Source organism: Sorex fumeus, unplaced genomic scaffold (assembly GCF_029834395.1).
Source record: "Sorex fumeus unplaced genomic scaffold, SorFum_2.1 ptg000098l, whole genome shotgun sequence".
NCBI classification, from domain to species: Eukaryota; Metazoa; Chordata; class Mammalia; order Eulipotyphla; family Soricidae; genus Sorex; species Sorex fumeus.
Window position 1 is genome coordinate 61,210,579 of NW_026606155.1, and position 21,972 is coordinate 61,232,550.

Consider the following 21,972-nt stretch of genomic DNA (forward strand, 5'->3'; position numbering starts at 1 on the left):
TTCTTTTTTCTATTTTTTCTTTTTTTTTCTTTTTTTTAAACTTAATGTGCAGTTTTCAGTTGCAGTAATTTGTTTGAAGCTTATTAACCCATTCTTTAGTTTTAGATTTCAACCTAGAAATAAGAGAACCAAAGGGAAAAAACTGTCACCGAATCAAATCAGTTCTCCCCAATACAACCTTCCTTTTTGTTTATTTTTAGCAAGAAGTAAAAAAACAATTCAAAACATGTTAAATGTTTTTCCATTTACTCTGAAATGTTATTGAAGTTGCAAAAATTAGCCTCAGTTAGACTGAGAAAAGGAAAACAAAACAGCTCAACAAAAGGTAGTATGTAACACTAAACTGCTCCTCAAATCAGTTTGATCGAGTTTTCCAAAAAGCCCCTTTAAAAAGGGCTTTATTGACCCATTAAATTTAATGTGAGGCTATGTTTGTTAGTTGGGAGGTAAAAAATTTTAAGTCCTGCAGCAAATGTTAATGAGGGCTTTGTCTTAACTAACCAAGGAGACTGCAGCAATGCACTCCAGACCAGGACAAAACACATTTCCCCCCCAAACCCAGCCGGGAGCTGCATTTTGTATGAAGACATTATAGATTAATAAATGATAGCACCATGGTTTTAGAAATTAAGTTAATGTTTCAGTAATTAACATTTAGTCCAACTTTTTTTTTTAAAACATTCTAGTCACAGGCCAGAAATTAAGTTTAAGAACCCAAATTATTTTCATGTGCAAGTAAGAAAATCTTAAAATCTTAACCATAAAAAGAGAATTAAATTCTGCATAAAATTCTAAAATACTATCCCCCTAATTTTTTTTAAAGGAATTAGGAACCAAAACCAAATCCACCCATTTCATTTGACTTAGTCAAACAGGGCACATTGTTTATGTTTGTCTCTTTCAATCTTGATCACATCAAGATCTCGACGAAGGAAAACCCAACGGTTGTCACTGGAGAAATCTCTTGACCACAAGACTGAGTATTCTATGGCAGAGGCATATACACATTAAAGACATCTTAATAAAGATGCAAAGGAAAGCAAAAGAAAGAAAGAAAGAAAGAGAGAGAGAGAGAGAGAAAGCAAAAAAGAAAGAAAGAAAGAAAGAAAGAAAGAAAGAAAGAAAGAAAGAAAGAAGAAAGACCCTAAAGATCAAAAGAACCAAAACCCAAACCCAACAGAGACCTTAGAAGACAAAAAACAGGCAGGCCACTGGTCATCGGACCCTCGGAAGACAAAAAAAAAATCTTTACATGAAAGAATAAGTCAGGTTAAAGAAAGAGAGGGGGAGGAATTAGGGACCCTCGCATGGAGAGAGAGAGAGAGAGAGAGAGAGAGAGAGAGAGAGAGAGAGAGAGAGAGAGAGAGAGAGAGAGAAAGAGAGAGAGAGAAGCCGCGGACCTGCTCGAATTCAAAGTGCTAGAATCAAAGGTCTAAACGAAAACGCCGACGATGCCTCCTGCGCGCGCGGGCCTCAGTCCTCCTTGCGCTCCAGAGCCTGCGCCGCGTGGATGCCGTTGCTGTAGACGGGGAAGGGCAGCGTGGAGAAGAGTCCCTCGGCCGTGGTGAACACGTTGCCCGCCGGCATCTGCGTCAGGCTGGCCGCGCTCACCGCGCCGCCGAAGGGTCCTGACATGTTGAGCCGGTGCACGTGGTGGTAGAGCATCTCCATGGGCGTCTTGGGGTCGAGGCCGAAGCCGGGGCTGTTAACGTCCACGAAGTTAACAGCGTGCGCGTTGGGCAGCAGGTTGCCCTGCATGGCCAGGGTCACCTCGGCGGGCGCGTAGCGGATGGTGCCCGTGGTGTAGACCCTCTGCGCGGCCGTGCTGCTGGCGGCCAAGGTCCCGGTCACCCTGTGCACTAGGGGGAGCACGACGTTGCCCGCCTGCAACCTCTGCAGCGCCTCCAGGTCCCCCGTGTACAGCAAGGAGTTGGACGTGCTGGGGCCGTTGCTGCTCGTGCCCACCCCGCTGGCCCCTGCCGCTCCCCCGCCGCCCCCGGGGTGCTTGTCCCGCGGGGACGCCGAGAGCGGGGGCGAGAGGGGGTCGGAGGCCACCGGAGCCAAGGCCGGGGTGGCCGACGTGCTGAACTGAGTCTTGCGGGCGGCGGCGGCGGCGGCAGCGGCGGCGGCGCCGTCGGTCCCGGGCGGCGTGAGGACCGAGTCCGGGATGGCCACGTGCAGCCCCGAGCCGCCGCTCGCGCCCCCCTGCGGGGACGGGAAGTGCTCCGAGCTGGGGGGCTTGGTCATGCTGTACGGAGACTCATTCCTGGAGATCTCCCGGTTGGGGGGGTAGTTCCAGATGCTGCTGTCGTTGTCAAAGTTGATGGGTTCCGAGATCTCCGTCTTGATCTTGAGCACCGAGGCACTGTGGGGGGAGGCCAGCAGCCGCGGCGGCTCGGCCAGGCCCGCGGGGTCCAGGCCCCCGGGGCTGGACGCGCTGGACAGACGCCGGCGGCTGGCGCTGCCGCCCTTCTGCCGTTTCCGCCGCCGTTTGCGCTTGGGGTGCTTGCCGGGGGCCTGCGCGCCCGCCTCGCCCGCGCTGTCCGAGTCCTTGGCGCTGTCCGACGTGAGCGACTCGCAGGCCTGCAGCCGCGCGTCCGACTCGCTCTCCACGTAGCGCTCCACCTTGATCTGCATGGGGCCCAGCGCGCCGAAGCCGTCCTCGCCCGCCTTGGGGTGCTCGAAGTCCGAGTGCTCGAAGCTGTCGTCGCTGTCGCGGCTGTCCGGGTTGCTGGAGCTGTGGCCATCGTCGTGGCAGTTCATGTCGTCGTCGCACGCGTTGCCGGACTTCTTCCGGTCGGGCTCGGGGTCCTCGCTGTTCTCCGACTGGTTTCCCTTCTCATCCGATTTGGAGTTCTCATTGTCCTCTGCGCGGGGCCAGCAGCCCGGGATTGGCAGGGTGGAAAGAGGAGGGAGACGGGAGACACGGCGTTAGTAAGGGCAGGGCCCACCGTTCGCCTGCAGGGGGCGGGCTGGAGACTGGAGAGCTGGGTCGCCCTGGTCCAGATCTTTCTCCTCTCCCCACCTCTCCCCTCCCCTCCCATCCCCTCCCCTCCCCTCCTCTTCTCTCTCTCTCTCTCTCTCTCTCTCTCTCTCTCTCTCTCTCTCTCTCTCTCCCCCTCTCTCTCCCTCTCTCTCTCCTTCCCTTTACCTCTTCTTCCCTCTCCTCTCAACTCTCCCTCTCCTCTCTCTCCCTCTCCTCTCTCTCTCCCTCCTTCTCTCTCTCCCTCTCCTCTCTCTCTACCCCTTTCCCCTCTCTCCATCTTAGGCCTCTATCAGGTGGGTGTTTACTCTATGATCCGGGGACCCTGCTTGGACACTTGTTACAAATGGAGAATCCCAACCCTCCCTTCTAATCGCCATCCCCCCTTCCCCACACCTACTGAGTCCAGCTCTGTGTTTGTACGAGATGTCTAGGACACATTCAAGCTTGCCAAGTCTTACCATGTCATGTAAATAAATGCTCTGAGCAAGAGCAAATTACCTGGAATAAGTGTCAGTGACAGAAAAATGATGGCATGCAAGGTGACTTTCTAAGGAGGTCGGCACCTTCCATGCGTGAATATTTGCACCTTATTTGAAAAGCCAACTCCTTATTCTGGAAGATTTTTTTTCTCATATATAGCAATCGCGTCCATCTGATTCACTCTTATCTCCTACTGTCTCTTCTCCTGGCTAGGATGTTGGCTCCAGGAGCAGGACACTTTTTCTTTTCTGTTTGTTTCTATGTGTGCTATAAAGACACACTGGAGAAGTCTAGAACTTCTTCTCTAGTAAAGAAGCTTCAGATAAATGTAAGAAGCTTCAGATGAATGTAATTTCAGAGAGAGGACAAGATTCTGGTGCTCCTCATCTCTTTCAGCTACCCTGATACTCCCCGGAGGACAGGGATATGAAGAACCTGTACCCTCAGTATGGGAGGTGATGTTTATCAAGCACGCTCGTGAGAAGATGTTCCAGTTACATAAAGGCCTCTGGAAGAGGGAGAATACTTTCACATGGCAGCCTGGACCAGATCTTGAGCAAATGGAATGGTCACTTCTCTATTGCTCCTGGAGCAGAGGTAGCTCTAGAAGAGGCTTTGGATTGTTTGCAGGTGCAAAATGATTCGAGCTCTGTGTTCCCTGGCCCTGTGGATGTTTGTGCAAGGCAGCTGAGGGCTGATGAGAATATAAGTTTTTATATAAACTTTGTTGTTTCCCACAGAATGGAGCAGAGTGTATCTTTCCAAAACAACGAGCACTGGGAATAGGTGGGCTCATTCTGCACAGATGAGAAAGGAACAGTCCAGCACTCTGAAAGAATCTGTCACTGATACCGTTGAGTGCCCTACTTCAGAGGCCTACTGAGGTAGTGAATATTTAGGGCTCAAAGTCATACACTCTCTTGGAGCTAACAACCCTGCTACCACGTTCTGGTGAGGTGGCCAGGCCTCCTCCTGTGTGGCCAGTGGGGAGCTGACATTGACTGTTAACTCAATCCAGCTCTTAATTTGTGTACAAATGCCTACATGCCACAACATAGCCATATCACTGTGCATGAATATGCACAGCAACATGTTTATATATTTATGTAGGTGTATATTGCTACTCAAGTCCACAGGTATGCATTGCTTTTATATATACACACCTGTATCAATGTTCACACATGTGTAGGGGTTATAAATTGCCACCTATGAGTGGTTCTGTAGTTTCTTGATGCAGTACATACTTCTATGTAAAGCCAGACCCATAGCTTTGTAGTGCTGATGGCCCTTTGGCCACTGCCCACCCCTGGCATTTGGAAAGGTAAGCCACAGAACATGGAGAAGTGTTAATACCTGTAATACCTGAGGTGTCTTTAGAGTCTGACTCCGAGTCAGATGTCTCTGAGGACTCTGACGTTTTCTCCGGCAGATGGGGGAGCTGTGCGATATCCATTGGGGTGTCCTTGTACTCGGGGTTACTGTAGGGAAAGAGAGGCAGGCATCAGGAGGGTAGACACCCATTCCTCATGCTTTGCATGCTCTTGACCATCTTAGCTCCTCTTTCCTGTCCCAAACTTTTGGAATTTAGAAGACAAAAAGAGAAATCATTCTCAGCTCATCACAAGACTTGAAAAAAGCATGCACGTGCTGGGGTACAGGTGCACCCTGCTACAATGATTGAATGCCCAAATGCTACATGAAAGGCAGGAGAAAGCTTTTAAATAATCAGGTAGCACCAGGGGCCAGGGAACTGTGCTGCTTGTCATTCCTTCCAGAGTAACACCCGGGGGCCTGGGGGATGAGAAGTACTCTCAACAATTCATTCCCATGCCTCCTGGGGCGCCCCAGCTTCTCCTGGGCTCCTAATGAGTCCATTGCCTCTGTAGCCTGGCCTAGGCTCCCTGATGGAGCTTCTCAGCTGCTCAGAAGGCACCAAAGCTTCTGGGGAGGGGGCCGGAAGCCCAGTGCCTAACGAGCTGACAGACGCACAGGTGCTCCTTGGGCTGCACAGAGCACGGCTACTGAACTGTCAACACGCCCATTACAATCACATTTTCATCTGTGCATGGGGCGTACACCTGTGGCTTGTTAGCTGGAACTCTGATTGCAGTAGGGAGAGCCCCAGTGTGAAAGAGGCCCTAACAGAATGGATCTAACCCCATTTGCACAAATGTGCTTCGGTTTTGTTCTATTTTTAATTCGGAAACATGCCTTTTATGGAAAAGTCACTTTGGGTCAGTGTGAGTTAAATGTCTTCTAGAAATGCCACTCCAAGGTCAGCCTGGTGTAGAAGTGGAACAGGCCAATGTAATCCAGAGGCACCAGAAAAGCTTCTTCCCTCCTTCCATGATGCTAAGCCGCCAGAGATTTACAGGAGATAACTTCTCAGTTGTTAATCTCGAATGAGGTTCTTGCATTGCAACTCACTCATTTGCTAATCTCTAGCAAAATTCTTATATTAAAGAGCCACTGTTTCCATAAGTGTTTTACAACTGAGAATGTCCCTGGGAGGATTTAGTCACTAAGATGGATCATAAGGCATTTACTACTTAGCTTTAGCAGCAGGGTTCGCTCTAGATAATCAGCTGAGACAAATGATGGGAAGGTAGCCTTAGCACTTCTGCAATCTCTAAGTACTCAATCGGTAATTTTAACCAGGCTCTGGGAAGGAATGGGAGGAAGACTAGAAGAGCAGCAATGGAAAAATGGAAGGACACGCCTGAAAGACAGGGAAGGGATTTTGAGATGGATGATGTATGAAAATATTGCTCAGAGAAGATCCAAGGACAGGGCTGAGGGAAGAAAAATCAGTAGTTATTTTGCCAAGGCCAAGTCCTTCACTTATAGTATCTCTAGCTTCTGGAAGTGTTAATGAGAAGTAGGCTTGCTGGAGTTTCCTCTGCTAAAGTCCATCTCTTCCTCAATCCAGATACCATGGGGCTCACAGTCCCTTTTACTCAACTTCCAGTCTTTTATTACCAAAGCTAGCATGCATGAGTCTTTGTCAGCTGGAACACTTCCAACCACATCTGAGATTGTGACTCAAGTTCTGAACACTGGTCTTTGCTATCAAAACTCCTTCCTTCCTCGACAGATGGAAAAAAAATCCCCACTCATGAATTTATACCATCTGACCCTAGACTAGTTCAAGGGCGTTGTTCCAGGGTTGCATGCTCCTTAGCCCTGTTTTGTTCCCTCTATTTTAGGGCAGTGTAGAAGGCAAGTTGCTGATAAAACAACAAGATCTAGATAGGAAGAAACCTCCCAGCAGGTAAATCAACCTTAAAGACTTTAGGGCCCTAACGCATTGGCATGGGAGACCAACAACTTCTAGTCTATTTTCATTTTTTCCCCTCTGGAACTTGAAAAGTGTGTGTGCGGGCGTGGGTGTGTGCATGCCTGCGTGTGTGTGTGTGTGTGTGTGTGTGTGTATGGTGCTCAGGAGGCCCAGGAGGGCTCCCTCGTACGCTGATTCAATGTGAGGTCTCAAGGATGTTGGTGATCCCTGGGTTACCTCGGGGTTCTTAGGGGACCAAGTGGTGCTGAGAATTGAAATAGGGGAAACTGTAAGCAAGTTATGTGCCTTCCCCTATATATCTAGTGCCTAGAATGTGAATTTTTATAACCTCTTCTGCATTACTTATCACCACTCTTTCTTGAACCTCTATGTAAAAGCTATCCTTGTACTGGATCTCTCCTTAGGCGTATCACAAACATGGGATAGCTGGCCTGAAAATCAGGTTTCTGAGAAAGTGACATCAAATACATACACCTCTAGAGAGAGATAATGTGGAGTGGTCAATTAAAATAAAGATAAATATAAATAAAAAACTCTTTTCAAGTGGTAAACATTAACGTCTTTCTCAGAGCGGTGGTCATTGGTATCTATCGGAGGACACTCTGATGCCTTCATGCCACCAGTAGGTGAACATACTATGGAGAGTGGATGTGCTGGTGAATCCTTTGATTCTCTCAGAAATGGGATTCATATATGAACAAAAGGGTGAAAAATTTCCACTTAGAACTTTCACTGTAAGTTTTCCTGGTTGTCCCCAACCTGAGACAAGCCCAGCTGTTAATATCAATCAGTTTTTCCTTGACATCTAAAGGGTAAAGGTGAAGAAAGAGAGAAATTGTGTCTCACACTAGAATTTGAGGAATTCCTCACCTGGGCCACATTGATGTTTCTGAATGATCCACATTAATACAGCAGGGAACCTTAACGAACTCACAGAACAGGTAAGAGATAGCTGTACTTGTGTTTATACTGATATGGTCTTTATTCTGGCAAAGCAACCTGCTTATTGAAATTTAAATGCCCAGGGAACTGGACCCTGGCACATGCAATGTGCTAAGGGCTTCTAGTGGGGGTGGAATACAAGAGGAATGTAATCTACCCATCCATTTTTGCTAAACATTCACAAGGATTAGAGTGCATGACTATACATGTAGCAAGGAGAAGGAAGTGTTTTTTGAATTATTTAGCTATAGGAAAAAGTTCATATTCTTTATCTGGCCTGGCCATTGATGGGAAAGCCAAAGCAACTTCTGCAGAACTGCCCAAATGTTAACAGACCAAGAATTATTGAAAATTTTGTCACTCTGCCTAAAAGTTGTTTCCAATAATAGCTTTGATGTTTTCATATTTCTTTGAATCTTGAGGAAAGGAGAGCAGAATTTCCACATCATTCCACACCAGATACCATCAAAAGATAATATAACATGTCAGTTAATAATCCTTGGGGAGTACATTTTATAACTGAGTCAGAAATGAAAAAGAATTAGAAAATATACCTAAGAAGATAGTTCACCCAGATGATGTTCTTCTCATTTGCGTTCTTGGCATTAATAGCTATGGTGGCACTAGACTGTATCCAAATATAGCCTCCATTCTTCTGCATCCAACGATAGTACTTCGTCACACACTGGCCCTTATTCAGTACTGTGGGGGGGTGGGGGAGGGGACAAAACAGAAGGCATTGTGAATTAGGAATGGGACCAAATGATTACCATCTCTGCAAAACCTGGCGCTTAGAAAACAGAGGGTCCCATGCCCATCCCCGGAGTTCCTCTCTGTATGCATTAATGCGCAGTGCAATTAGAAGGAGGCAAGTAAAACTAATAGTTCAACAAAGCAGCAGTTCTAGAGTCTAGGTTACTAGCTATTGTAGCAAGACTCAACTCGGGGCAGTCATAGCATGAAAGAAAGAATAAAAGGATTCCAAAGCCTCTGGGCTCACAGAACACCTAACACAGTTGGATATTGTCAGTGGGGCTAGACTTCAGGTGGGAACTGAGGCAAGTTTGTGATATCTTTGAAACTTTGCGGTAGGCTCCTCAGAAGTTCTGGGAATTTGAACGGACATTTCATCCCTCTGATTTTAATCATTTCATTTCTGCGTGGGCAATAGCAACCAGAGTCCTCTTGTATCCGTTTCTTTTGAGGTTCTTGATAAGAATTTATACTTCAGGTATGAATTAAATTGACACTGGTTAGTGGAGGAAATCCTGGTGAGACTTTACTGGATGTTGAAATCAAATAATTTCTGCAAATAAATCAGAGCACAACACTGGCCTAAGGGAGGCACAGGATTGACTTGGCTAGAGCCAGAGTGACAGCTCCACACAGACGCTGAAATATGGCTCAAAATGAAGGACTGAGTAAAAACAATCAGTAATGTGAAACGGTGCCATTAAATACCCACTGAAAGAGAGCTTTAAAATGCAGATGTTAAAAATGATACTTTAACCAAAATCTTGCCAAGTCGAAATTGATTTGATTTGTATCTGGGTACTCCTGAGCTAGTAAAAGGGGAAAGGGCAGTAAATCAGTCCCTGAAATAAAGTGCTACGGATGGGAATGGTTTAAAAAGATGCCGGAAATGTGCAAAACCTGTTATGACTTGGCTGGGAACACAGCAACTCGTCACCGCCCCCCCCCCCCCCCACTAGATCATGCCAGCAGGCTCGCCACTAGAGGGCAGTATGCACTCGTCCACGTCGCCCACTTTTGGCATGTCCTTGTCTCCGTCTGCTGAAATGAAAAACCTCTAACTGCTGTAATAAATTTGGCTAAATTAGCTGCTAAATGGTTATCTCAAGTAATATGTATTTGCATTAATCATCTTGCTCTAAACCAGAACAAGCCAGAGTCCTAAAGACGTAGTAAATTCATATTGTCCATTTAATTACGGCTAATAAGTGCTTCATATACAATAGTTTCATGAAGTACACTTTGATTTTTTTTTTTTTGGGGGGGAGGGAGTGTGAATGGGTAAAGGGAAGTCACTTTGGAAAAGAGCTGTGTTTTAGGCTCTGGATGCTCTTCTGTCAATTCTGAGCCACTCTCCCTGCCATCCGAAGTGATCAAAACCAACCCCACACATATTATATTCTTCAACTTCACTGCTTTTCTCTCATTCTCCCTTTTTTTTTTCTCACAAGACACTAAAGTTAATAATTATGTCTTAACACTTGCTTGAAAAAGCTTTGCTTTGATGATCACTTCAAATGCTGGCAAATTGTAGTCTGAAACTGTTCAATAGTTTAGGGCATTTTTGAGGCCTGTAACTGTTATCTTCCCAGGGAGGCGAGGCGCCACAGGTAGCATTGTGTGCTCCTTTTGTAGGCGGTTGTTAAGTTCTGCCATCTGCATGCATGGCCGCCCAGGCTACAGAACCGCGTGGCGAAGCTGAAAGCAGGAAAATACTAACTCTGCCACACAGCTCTTCTGTCAAACCATTGCTGCATGCAACATGATGTGCTTTTATTCAAATCCTCTCAACCTGGTTAACTATTAATAGAAGAACGCTGGGTTATGAAACTCTGCCCACTCTTTTCCGAGCAAAAATAAACAGCACCCCAATCAGCAGTTGGTATGTAATTCTGTTGGCTGAGTATCTGGCATAAGGAATCATTTCAGATGGTTCTGGACGTTTTAACAAAGGCTAAGACACTAGGAGAGCCCTTTTTGAGCTGCACATGAAGAGAACGCGAGACCACAGGCCAGATCAACCCAAACTGTCTGGAGATTCCAGGCTAGAATTTGAAGAGAGCAGGCAAAATGTTAAAAATCTCCAGAATACAGAGCACAGAATGGGGTAAAGGAAGAACAGAATTATAAAGTCAAATTAGAATTTGTAGACTCAACATGAAGATCACTCTCATGACCTAATAATACTTCTGTTATTTAAAAACTAACAGAAGCTCAACTCAGAAGGGATAGTCTGTGCAACAGAGGGCCTCCCTGATCTTTACATGTGTGCTGGGAAGTGGATGAAGATAGATAATATGGTGCATTTTTTTTTTTGAGTCCAGGCAGATGATTCAGGCTGATAAGGGGAAGCCAGGTTTCCAGAGAAGATAAGTCCAACTGTATTCTAACACATAAATACAGAGCTGTATCATCCAGGCCAAGGGCCATCCTTAAAGGGATACTTGAAGAAGTCAGGTAGCTGGTGCTTTGACTTTCTATGATGGTGACCACAGTGCTGATCTAGGAGCTTGTCATGGTCACAGGAGAAGACATTTGACCTAATCCATTCATTTGTGCTGGGCCAGGCAGACAAGAATTCTTTACATGTAAACATTCCAACCTTGTCTTAAAGACTGTAGTCTGAGGATCTGCGTTTTCTGAATGAGACTAAATGAGCTCTAAATGTTCATCATTAGTGGGAATTTGGATAATTAGAAATAAGGTGCTATGTGAGCCTTGTGTACAATCAGATGAAATGTTGACCAACATAGCTCCCCAGTTGTTTTATTTTCCCCGGGAGGTGCCATAAACAAGTCACAATAAAATTTTGCCTCTTTTCAAATAAATATATATCTCTACCTATCTATATATCTATTTTCTTGGGGATCTAGAATATAAATTTATAACTCTGGGATGAAGCCTCTTTCTTGGAAAAAAAAACCCACATTGGCAAATCAGCTGGATCTTTCCAGCTGTGTCAGAGGCGGGATCTGACAGCTTTTCCTGAGCTCATGTGGTCCTAATCAGCTCAAGAAGAGAAGCCACTTTGGTGCCAGTTTGAAAGTGATTTCTAGTTTGTAATAAGTGAGACAACTGGAAAAACACAAAACCTGTGTTTTTAATAATTATTTTCTTGAATTCAGGGGCTGTTGCATTTATTTTTGAGCTTTAACTTTAGTTGATAGAGAAAATGTTTGTGTCCATTTGCTTTCTTAAACCTCTTATGTGGAGAAAAGGAGAAATAAGAATCATGCAAATCACTTGCTGTGAAAGTCCTCAAAAAGAGTTAATTGTCTCTTGAGAGGAGGTAGACACTCATCAAACCAAGGAGCCCAGAAGTAGATTCATAACAATGTGCTCAAACTATAAAGGGAGGAAGATAGGAAAGAGATACATAAGTGCTAGTTTAAATTTTATGCCCATGACATTGCTCAGATACTTCTAACATATAACCTGGTGTCGTTCTTTTGGTTTTCCCCAAAGTTTATTATTATCACAATTTTTGGATAGAGCAGCCTATAGGCCTTCCCTGAACTAATTCATTAATGATAACATCTCTACCATTTTGTCTTTAAAACCGGGCTATTGAATTCTTTTAAGGTCTCAAAACACTTCAATGTCCTTTTCTTAGATTTGACCCTGCAGTTATGAAGTTCCCCAGAGGCCACATTAGAATGTGTCCCTATTTACTCCAAAGTCCAGAGTGTTGCCAATTGCTAGTGCTTAGAGGGCAGTCAAGAAGCTGTCAGCCGTACCAGCCCACCTTCTAAGCCAAAGGTGCCTTTGCTCGGTTCTCTGGAGGACAAGGGTGAGCCCTCATGTATGAGAATACAAGGAATAGGAACACAGAGAGACTAAAATTCTTCTGACTGAAGTGTCTATATTCCACACATTGAACTTTTTAAAAAAATATTTTTTTTATTGAATCATCGTGAGATACAATTACAAAGTTTTCATGTTTGAGTTTCAGTCATACAATGATCGAACACCTATCCCTCCACTAGTGAATATTCCCCTCCATCAATGTTCTCCCCTTTCCCATCCTTCCTCTGCCTCTATGGCAGAGAATTTCCTTCCTAACTCCTCCCCCCACCCCCCGCATACTCTGCTTTTGGGCATTATGGTTTGCAATATAGATACTGGGAGATTATCACATTTGGTCCTTTATCTACTTTCAGCACACATCTCCCATCCCGTATGATTCCCCAACTCTCATTGTCTTAGTGATCCCTTCTCTATTCCAGCTGCCTTCTCCCCCAGTTCATGAGATAGGCTTCCAACTATGGAGCAATATTCCTGGTCCATGTGCCTACAGTTCTTGGGTGTCAGTCTCATATTATGTTATTTTATATTCCACAAATGAGTGCAGTCATTCTATGTCTGTCCTTCTCTTTCTGACTCATTTCACTTTGCATGATACAATTTTGGGCTGGTAGTATCAACACACCTGCCCTGTCTAATTGTGAAACGAATGGCGAATTCACTTCAGTCAAAAGAAAAATGACATGGAGCTTACATTTTAGAACACGTAACCTTTTATGCCAAATACACATGTTTCTCCCCGAAGGTCGGGTGCTCAGTTTTACTGACTCTCTTTCTAAAATGTCAGCTGGTCTCTGGGTCTGAACTCAGTGGTAAGTATACAAAAAAATCTATTGCTCAGAGAGAGTAACTACCATTTCCCCTGATCCGATGAACTCTGAGGCGCACACATCCATGGCTCTGCACACAGTTACCAATAGAGTGATTTCAGTTTTCCTTGGGGAAACTTTGTCCAGAGAAATAGACCTATGATTGAAAGGACATAAAGGATGCCTGTGTCTGTGGCAGGAACATAATTCTGTTAGTAAATCAAAACAAATCAGTACAAGTTTGCCTTCAGAAATATGGAGAAAAAAAGAGAACATGGTCTCTTCCTGTTGGGCTGCTCTACAAAATCAAAGCCAAAGATTCTAAATAGTGAGTTACTTGTGTGTTCAAAAGAAGGAAGCAGTCTAATTCAGTTTGAAGAGGAGATGAAGAACACATCTCAAAAGCGGTCTTTTAGCAAAGTGGCTCACAAAAGGACATTTTAGTGGTTTGCATATGCATTAAAAAGCTGCAATACTTGGTGTATTCAGGTAAGTATAGAATAAATAGGAAATGGTGAGCTCATCCGCGATTTCACACTTCACATTCACACAGCTGAACAAAGAGCCTCATTATCGTCATGGTGATCGGAGGTCACATCTGCAGAGCTGGGCACCCCCTCCTGGAGGTACCTTCATCAATGGTTGCAGAGAGTGGGGAGTGAGGGCTTTCTGCTAGAGGAACTCCAAAATTATGTGGCATGAGTGAATGTGGTTGTGTGAGTGTGTGTGTGTGTGTGTGTGTGTGTGTGTGTGTGTGTGTAAGGAAAGGGAGTGTGTGCCAAAAATCACACTTAATACCACTGTTGGGTACTGTGCTGTGGCCACTAGTTCTCTGTCGACATTCACAAAACTGGCAGATGAAACATGAAAAAGAATACTGACTCTTTAATCTCTGCTTTTCCACCTAAGGCCCAAGGCAGGCTGACAGGGAACTTCATTCTGGAAACAGGACTTTTTTTTTTTTTAATTCTGGATTACTTTTTCTTCTGCTTTTGAAAACTGTGGGCTATAGGGGAATGAACCTGACACAGATTTCAAACAAGAACAAGTTTTTTATCTAAAAAGTTATAGTCCTTGATGCTTACAGGAAGGTCATTTTCAAAACCCACAGAAGAAACAGCATAACTGTGCATTAAGTGTTTTATTTACTTACTGTAGAGACAGTTTTCACTGAGAATCTCTCATAGGATCAACCAGGCTTTGATGCCATGGAGAATTTCCTATAGATTTTGCAATTAGTGAGCTGGATGTCTTAAATAGTTGGCATACACAAATTGGTTTTCAGGGTGGTTGGGGTTTTTTTACTTGTTAATTTTTAGTAAATCTATGTTCTGGGCACTATCTGATGAAGCTGAATGATGTTTGATACTCAATGTGTTAGGAGTTTAAGGGCAGGAGACTTGTGGATGTTCTGTGAATGACTATACATCATCTATGGATTTTCCCTCTATTATACTAATGACAAACCTGCTTGAATTGCAATCTGTGTGATTTATAACCTCAGAAGAGGTTTTTTCCTATACCACTGCCAATTGATAGATTTTTATTAACTGTTAATATTGAATCATTCAGAAAACTTTTCATTGATTTAGAACATGCCAATTTGTTAAGTTTTAAAAAACACTCCTTTCCTTCATGATAATGTACTGAGTTGGAGACCAAGGCTTTTAAACACGGATGGTATTATATTCTAAGACAGGAAGGATCAAATAATTGTTGGCAGTATTGACATTGGAGATCTAAGACTTCTATCAAGTTGTCTGCAGGGCAACCAGAGAATTTTATTATCACCCATTCCTTTTTTATCTAAAATAGTTAAGGGCAAGTATTTCTTAGCCCCCACAACTGTCTTTCTCTTTGGTGGGCAACTGCAATAAAGGGAAGCGGTGAACTTAGCATGGGATTAAAAAAGATTTAGCTCTCAGAAAAGAGGGAAGTTCTGGATATATTGCCTCATTCAATAATTTTGTTGAATGCCTCTACTCCATGCCAGGCACTGAGGGATAGCAAAGGGAGCAAAGCTCTGAAGGAACCCATCCTCCTAAATTACTTTCAATTAGTCATGGTAATTCCAGTTCCCTTGCCAGCCATTGGGTTAGGTTTGGGATAAGATGAAACACAGGACAATGAGACTCCAGGGGAAATGGCTCTACTGTGGAAGGTTGCTGTAAGGTTTTCTTCATTCTGTAAATCTGTATTAGCACTATTTGCCTTTGAATGGGAGACAGATTCCAATCAATCACTAATTCATATATTACAGTAGTAACTGCCAGGTCTGTAAAAAATTTTTCACCTCTGTTAAAAAGGAAGAGTAAAGGGGGCCAAGAGGTAGCTTAAGAGTTGGAACACCAAGAGGTAACTTAAAGGTTGGATGGTATATGGGGGGGGGGGGGGCTGGAACGATTTGCCTTGCACGCAGCCAACATGGCTGACCCGAGTTCGATTCTTCTGCCCCTCTCAGAGAGCCTGGCAAGCTATCAAGAGTATCTCGCCTGCACGGCAAAGCCTGGCAAGCTACCTGTGACATATTCAATATGCCAAACACAGTAACAAATCTTACAATGTTACTGGGCCCACTCAAGCAAATAGATGAACAATGGGAGGACAGTGACAGTGACAGTGGTATATGGGGAGTACTGGATTTGAATTCTCTGGGGAGAATTACCTGGTCCTTGGAACACCATCGAAGGTGATCCCTAAGCACTTAAATGGGAATAGCCCCTCAGTACCTCTAGGTGTGGTCTATAAAATCAAAACTTAGTGAGGAGAAATGGATTGTTGGGGCAGTGAAGTTGGTATTGTAGGTTGAACAAAAATGACAGCAAAAGTCCAAAAGAATGAGATGAATTCAAGATTATGTTTTTATGGAACCTGTGTTTCTGATGCAGTCATTTCATGAAATCCATTATGTATCTGTAATAGGAACTACAAAAAGTCCTGAGGCACAGACATACAAAAATCATAAATACTGAAAAGAACAAAAACAGCTTGCATTTGTTCACCTGTTTGAGAAGATTTTCAGAAACTCAAGCCCTTTGTGGTGAAAACATTACAACTTTTGCCACATTGCTGTCCCTGTTGATGTGCTACTCTGCCACTTCCTTCTGGAAGAAGAACTCAAATCTGGCACTTAGTGTTTGATGGTCTCTATCCAAGTCCCAGGAGGAACCTTGATTGTTAAAACCAGTTGTGGTAATTCCATTCTAAGTATATGGTTGTAGGCTTGGGCATTTGATGAAATGCTGGACAATGAGACAAAAGGGGCTTATCTACTGGAGCCCTGGGAATATATTCTTTCAAAACACACAAAATAGTGACTGACCTTTTCTTGACTTTGACTATTGCCCTGGGAGCTTTGAGGATACAACTATAATTATATGATAATGAATACAAAATTAAACAATTATAAGGAGAGTTTCATTATTTTTACTTGAGTTGTATGCTATTTGTAATCAGACATATTCTAGTGTTATGACACAGAAAAATATAGTTAATCAGAGGGGATAGGGTACCTTAGTAAAATTTCAAACCTGATTCATAGCTAACCTTGTATTATTGGATAAATTAAATCTAATGTCACTCATTTGTGTTTAAAAAATACTTAGGAATTTCTTTGTGATGCAGGGTGTTCATTAAATGTTTCAATGAAAGCATTAAAAAAGTTTGTACAATACTAAGAGTACAATGCCATAAGAAGAATGAATGGAATGCATTTAGGTTAATTTAGGTTAAAAGTGAATGAGTATTTTCTTCTGATTATGCTGTGTAAGAGCTATAAGTTAGTTTCAACTATTAGGTATTTACTTTTACAATAATAAAAGCATCTGCTAATTTAAACGGCAAGGTGCCCAAGAATTTATGATACTATCAGTCAAATAAAATTCTAGCTTACTCCCTGGGTAGAGAGAAAAGATCAAGTGCTTTTTGTGTTCCATGATCTTTCATATACCTACTTCTAAGCCTATAAGGCACCCTCCCTCAACCCTCCCATTGTGGCTCTCTGTCTTCTAAGACCAAGAAAAAGTGTTTCCTCAAGAGCTTCTCAGCGTCTCCTGTATGCCCATGACTCTATGATTCAGTGTTAATATATCCCTATATTCCTCATTTTATGCTCCCTTTCCAAAATTGGATGTTCCCATGCTGTCTTCTCTACTAGCATATAAGCTCTTTGAAGGTAGACTCTGTATCTTTGCAAACTTTATAGTATTATCACAAAACTTAGTGACTGATTGATTGTAAGGGTACTTGAATGGGAAAAATATTAGCATTCCTATTTGCCCATGAAAATACAGAAATATAGAAAACTACTAACCTAGGGAAAAAAGCTAGAGACCTCCTTTTGCTTAGTAATGGTGACAATTCCTACAATTTTTATGGTATTTTCTCTACTGTTAATAAAAACTTGTAAGGAATTCAGTTTTTTATTTTATTTAATTTTTTTAATTAGCACTGCACTGTCCTCCTGTTGTTCATCGATTTGTTTGAGCAGGCACTAGTAACATCTCCATTGTGAGGCTTGTTGTTACTGTGTTTGGCATATCGAATACGCCACGGGGAGCTTGCCAGGCTCTGCCATGCGGGCGAGATACTCTCCGAGAGGGACTGAGAAATCGAACCCGGGTCAGCTGCATGAAAGGCAAACACCCTATCCACTGTGCTCTCGCTCCAGCCCTCCAAAGACACACATAAAAGCTTAATGATGAGTCAGACCCAATGGCAGAGAAGCAAGTGAGTCCCTGAGTGGGGACCCCAGAAGCAAGCACACAGGATGCAGCAAGGGGCCCTGAGTCCAGCACAGGGCACTGTTCCTCCTGCTTGGGTTTCCAGTGTCTGGACCTGGCATAGCAAGGCTCTCCCAAGGTTGCTATAGGTATGGGAGGGGCCAAGGGAGTAGCATCACCTTCGGAGGGGCCAGAATGACCCAGAGCACTTGTGGGGAGGATTCCCCAAAGAGCTGGTGGCCAGTGTCCCCCAAGTGCATGGTGGCCAACAGCTGAGCTGCAAGGCGGTGCTGAGTTAGTCGCTGCCTAGTGCTCAGGAAGCTGTGGGCCCAGGGCATCTTAACTGGATGCTGCAATTGCGACGGTGACAGAGAGTTGATGCAGAGAGAGGCCCAGGAGTGGTCCAGGTCCAGCCACGTCCAATGGGAAGCTCAGAGGCTATGGACCCACCCAGCTCAGAACCAGGCCACGAACCCCTTTTAATTGAAATTTTTAAAAAAATTTTGGGTCATACTCAGTAATGCTCAGGGGTTACATTTGGCTCTGCTTATGAATGATTCCTGGTGGTGCTTGGGGGACCATATGGGATGTCAGGGATCAAACATGGATTGGCTGCATGTAAGTCATACACCCAACCTGCTGTATTATCACTCTGGCCCAGGAAGTCATTTTTTTTTAATCAAGCAATTTATATCTGTTTCATTTGAACACTGACTGAGATCCCCTTAAAGCCAATCCACTACTCATATTTTACTGTTACTAAAATATATACAGTTGTACATATTGAATTCATTCATATTGTTTGGGTTCCCTTTCAGTGATCCTTGTTCTGCTTGTATGGCCTGATGGTGTCTGGACCCAAAGATGCAGTATTGATCAGCCCTGATGGTGCTAGAAATCCCAGCAGTGCTTAGAAGCCATATAGTACCAGAGATTGAACTCAAGGCATCTCACATGCAAGGTATATATTCCAACCCTCTGAATCACTTCTCCGTCCCAATTTGTACTGATTTTTTTTTCTTTCTGGGTCACACTGGGTAGTGCTTAGGAATTACTCCTGGAAGTGCTTGGGGGACCATAGAGGATGCTGGGGATCAAACCAGGGTTGGCTGCATATAAGGATAAAATCATAGCTGCTGTACTATGGATCCAGCTCCTGTACTGACTTTTATTTCATCTGAATTCTTTCCAAATACCAGTATAGTTAGTATTTATCAAACTGCAGCATGATTGTATGGGATTCTTGAGACTGGAATGGGGTATGGGGTACTTGAGACTGGAATTCAGGTGTCCAGGATAGACCTGAAATCCTACATTTCTTAAAGCTCCCAAGGGACTGTCAGTACTGCTACTTGGCAGGAGACTCAGCCCAGAGTTAGGCCCTTGCTGGTCTCTCTCCAGTGTGTATCTTCTATCAGGCATGAAAACCAAAACCAGTACTTATAAAACAAAACATGTGATATAAAATAATACTAATTTACTCCTGCATAAAAACCTGTCTGTCTTTTGTTTCTGTGTAACAGCCTGTTTGGTTCACGGACAGGCAGGCACATGAGATATAGGCTCACTTGCCTTCTAAAATCGGCAGTTATAGTAGCTGTTCCATGCACTTACTGTCATGAGAATTTTTATATTCATAGGGAAGAAAAGGAAAAACTCATTTGTTTTAGGAAAAGTCTGGTCAATGACCAAGGCACAGCTAAATCTCTGAAGAACCAGCCCTGAAAAATAAAGCTAAGATCAGAAACTAGAATTCTCTGTGCTATCCATATCTGACCCACCCTTCAAACTTTACAGCTTCCCTTTTCCCCGCAGCAGCTTCCTTTGCTATGTGCAATGGTTGCACACCCAAATCAACAATTAAATCCCTCCTTTGTTTGTGTGGCAGATGACAAATGCATGGAGGACATCTTGTGTTTCCTAGGCAGGCAGGGCACTTACTTTGATTGATGCTCGGTTGTGGAAAAAAATGAGCTGGGAAGGAATTACAATGGAGGGCCTGCAGACTGCAATGGGATATACTAATTAGTCCTGCATTAAGCAGTCGGCTTGCATTTGGCGATGAGACGCCTTCAGGAGGGAAGTGTGGGGGTTATTGATGCAAAACAGCATGGAATGCATTATGCCAGGTAGCTGTATAGCATTAGTTTTGTTAGAAAGTATAGAATTTTGTAGTTAGGAAATAAGCACTTGGGCTACTATATTTTTCAATCCACCCTACCCTCCAAATACACTGAGTGGCCCAGGCCTCTTGGCTCAGCAGGATTTCACTGATAAGCTAGAGTTCTGTTTAAAGAACCCATCCAGTTTCTTCACCCTGGGTACGGTTCTAGGAAGAACAAAGGCCATTATGTCTTCACTGGCTCCTTCGCTAAAGTTCCATAGCCCCAAGTCTTGAGTCTTTTTGTGGACCAAAAGTCTATGAAGAGAAAATCAGTTTTCCCCTCAGGCTGCTCAGGTTTTAAAGAATTCTTACAGATTAAATCCAGGAAGAATTCCAATGTAATCTCAAGGTAGATTTCATCCTTTTCTCTAGACCAAAGGCTTGATTTAAAGGAACTGAAGAGATGCATTCAGGGTTCCCTTCTATCTTTAGTACTACAGGCAATGGTCCAGTAGATGGCTGTACCTAAAACATCCTCTTACCTACATGTTCTCAGTGTCTGGAATGTGGACCCTAGGAAGACTTTGTAATGATGTGTTAGAGTCAAATATCTCCTGAGAGGGTGAGAACAGGAGGGTGAACAGCAATGATATTGCTATTATTACTAATATCCATGACATCAGATTCAAAGTTTGATATGTTCAGTTAATTTGGCCTGCTGAATCAATGCACTAGGGAGGTGACATAAATAAATAGAAAAAACAGAGGTCTTTGTTTAGTGTAAAAGTATAGAATCTAAAACTCCCCCACATGGTTTTAGAATTTCAGTATACTATCACTAATTCACTATGTTGAAATAGATAATGCTATTCTTAGTGATTTTTTATGTTGAAATCCAGTGAACTATCAGGCATCTTGTGTTAACCTAGTGGGAGAGTGGATGGTCCAAAGTTCTTGGTTCAATTTATCAGAGTTGTCAAATTGTGGTGCAGCTGAGATTCCCTTTTATTTTTCTTATTCTAGACACAAGTTCATGGATTTACAGATGCCTATGCTAGGGAAAATGATATAAGTGATAAAGATAGTTATCTATCTTTGAGTTATCAAATACTTTTGAATCTTTTTTTTTAAGTTTCATCCATAAACTTAGGCAAAAGACAGATATCAAATTATCAGAACTACTATCTGTTATAACTACAACCTGCCTTTCATGGCAGAAACAGGAACTGTGCCAATAGCTCCAGGAAGAAAAGCTAAATAGTTAATGTGGTTTATTTTTTAACCATCCTTTTGTTTTAGAATTCTATCTTATTCTTGAGCGGATTCCATGTCACTGTGACCTTCTCCTGCCAAGAAGGCACAGTTGAGGCGTCTTTCAGTAACAGCCTAGGGCTTTGGACAAGTAAGATGCTATGCTGGCTTTTTGCCTTTTCTTCCAATGTTTACACATCCAAGACTTATTACATGCTCTGTCATTTTGTTACTGGGCTGGCTTTGGTTTGAGAATTAGGTAAACATCAGACATTCCATCACACAATTTTAGACTCAATCTTACTTTATAATGATGTTAATGTTTATTGTACAAAACAAGATGCATTTGTATATTTTAGCATTTTATTTCAGTCACAGAATGCAAAACCTGACATTGGCATCAGTTTGATTGTGTGTGTGTGTGTGTGTGTGTGTGTGTGTGTGTGTGTGTGTGTGTGATTGAAGATATCAACCACTACAAGAACGCTGAAGTTTCAATCTGATTAGGATCAAAATTCTTCAGGATCAAAACACTCCTTTTCCTCCCCCTACAGTTTTGCTAATTGTGTGCTACTTGACATTGTGGAGTTATTCCACAGCGTGGTAGCTAAATATGTGAAGTGTATTTTACTGTGCAGAATTATCAGCTCATTCTATTTGTTTTTCATGTGTTTAAGGTTATTAAAAGAACTTAAAATTGGAAGTCATGTATATGAGTTGAAAAAGTGAACTCAATCATTGTTAGTGGGCTAAATCATAAAGCAATAGCCAGTATGTCAATATCAAGTAATGAAAAAAATTATGGAATTTGAAAGCACACCCTT

General features: G+C 43.2%; 1 protein-coding gene across 9 annotated transcripts in view; it reads right to left on the reverse strand.

Annotated features, from left to right (window-relative positions):
- Positions 1 to 1,388: 1,388 nt before the first annotated feature.
- Positions 1,389 to 21,972, reverse strand: part of NPAS3 (neuronal PAS domain protein 3) — a 1,011,636-nt gene continuing 991,052 nt past the window's right edge. For 6 of the 9 annotated variants that reach the window (XM_056133997.1, XM_056133996.1, XM_056134002.1 and 3 more), the window contains 3 exons: positions 8,261 to 8,408; positions 4,820 to 4,944; positions 1,389 to 2,867 (listed from right to left, as the gene is read on the reverse strand). In XM_056133997.1, the coding sequence (XP_055989972.1) occupies positions 1,474 to 2,867; positions 4,820 to 4,944; positions 8,261 to 8,408 (1,667 nt within the window). In that variant the 3' untranslated portion in view covers positions 1,389 to 1,473. The remainder of the gene's footprint in view (positions 2,868 to 4,819; positions 4,945 to 8,260; positions 8,409 to 21,972) is intronic. The other 3 variants (XM_056133998.1, XM_056134001.1, XM_056134003.1) reach the window with 1 other exon arrangement.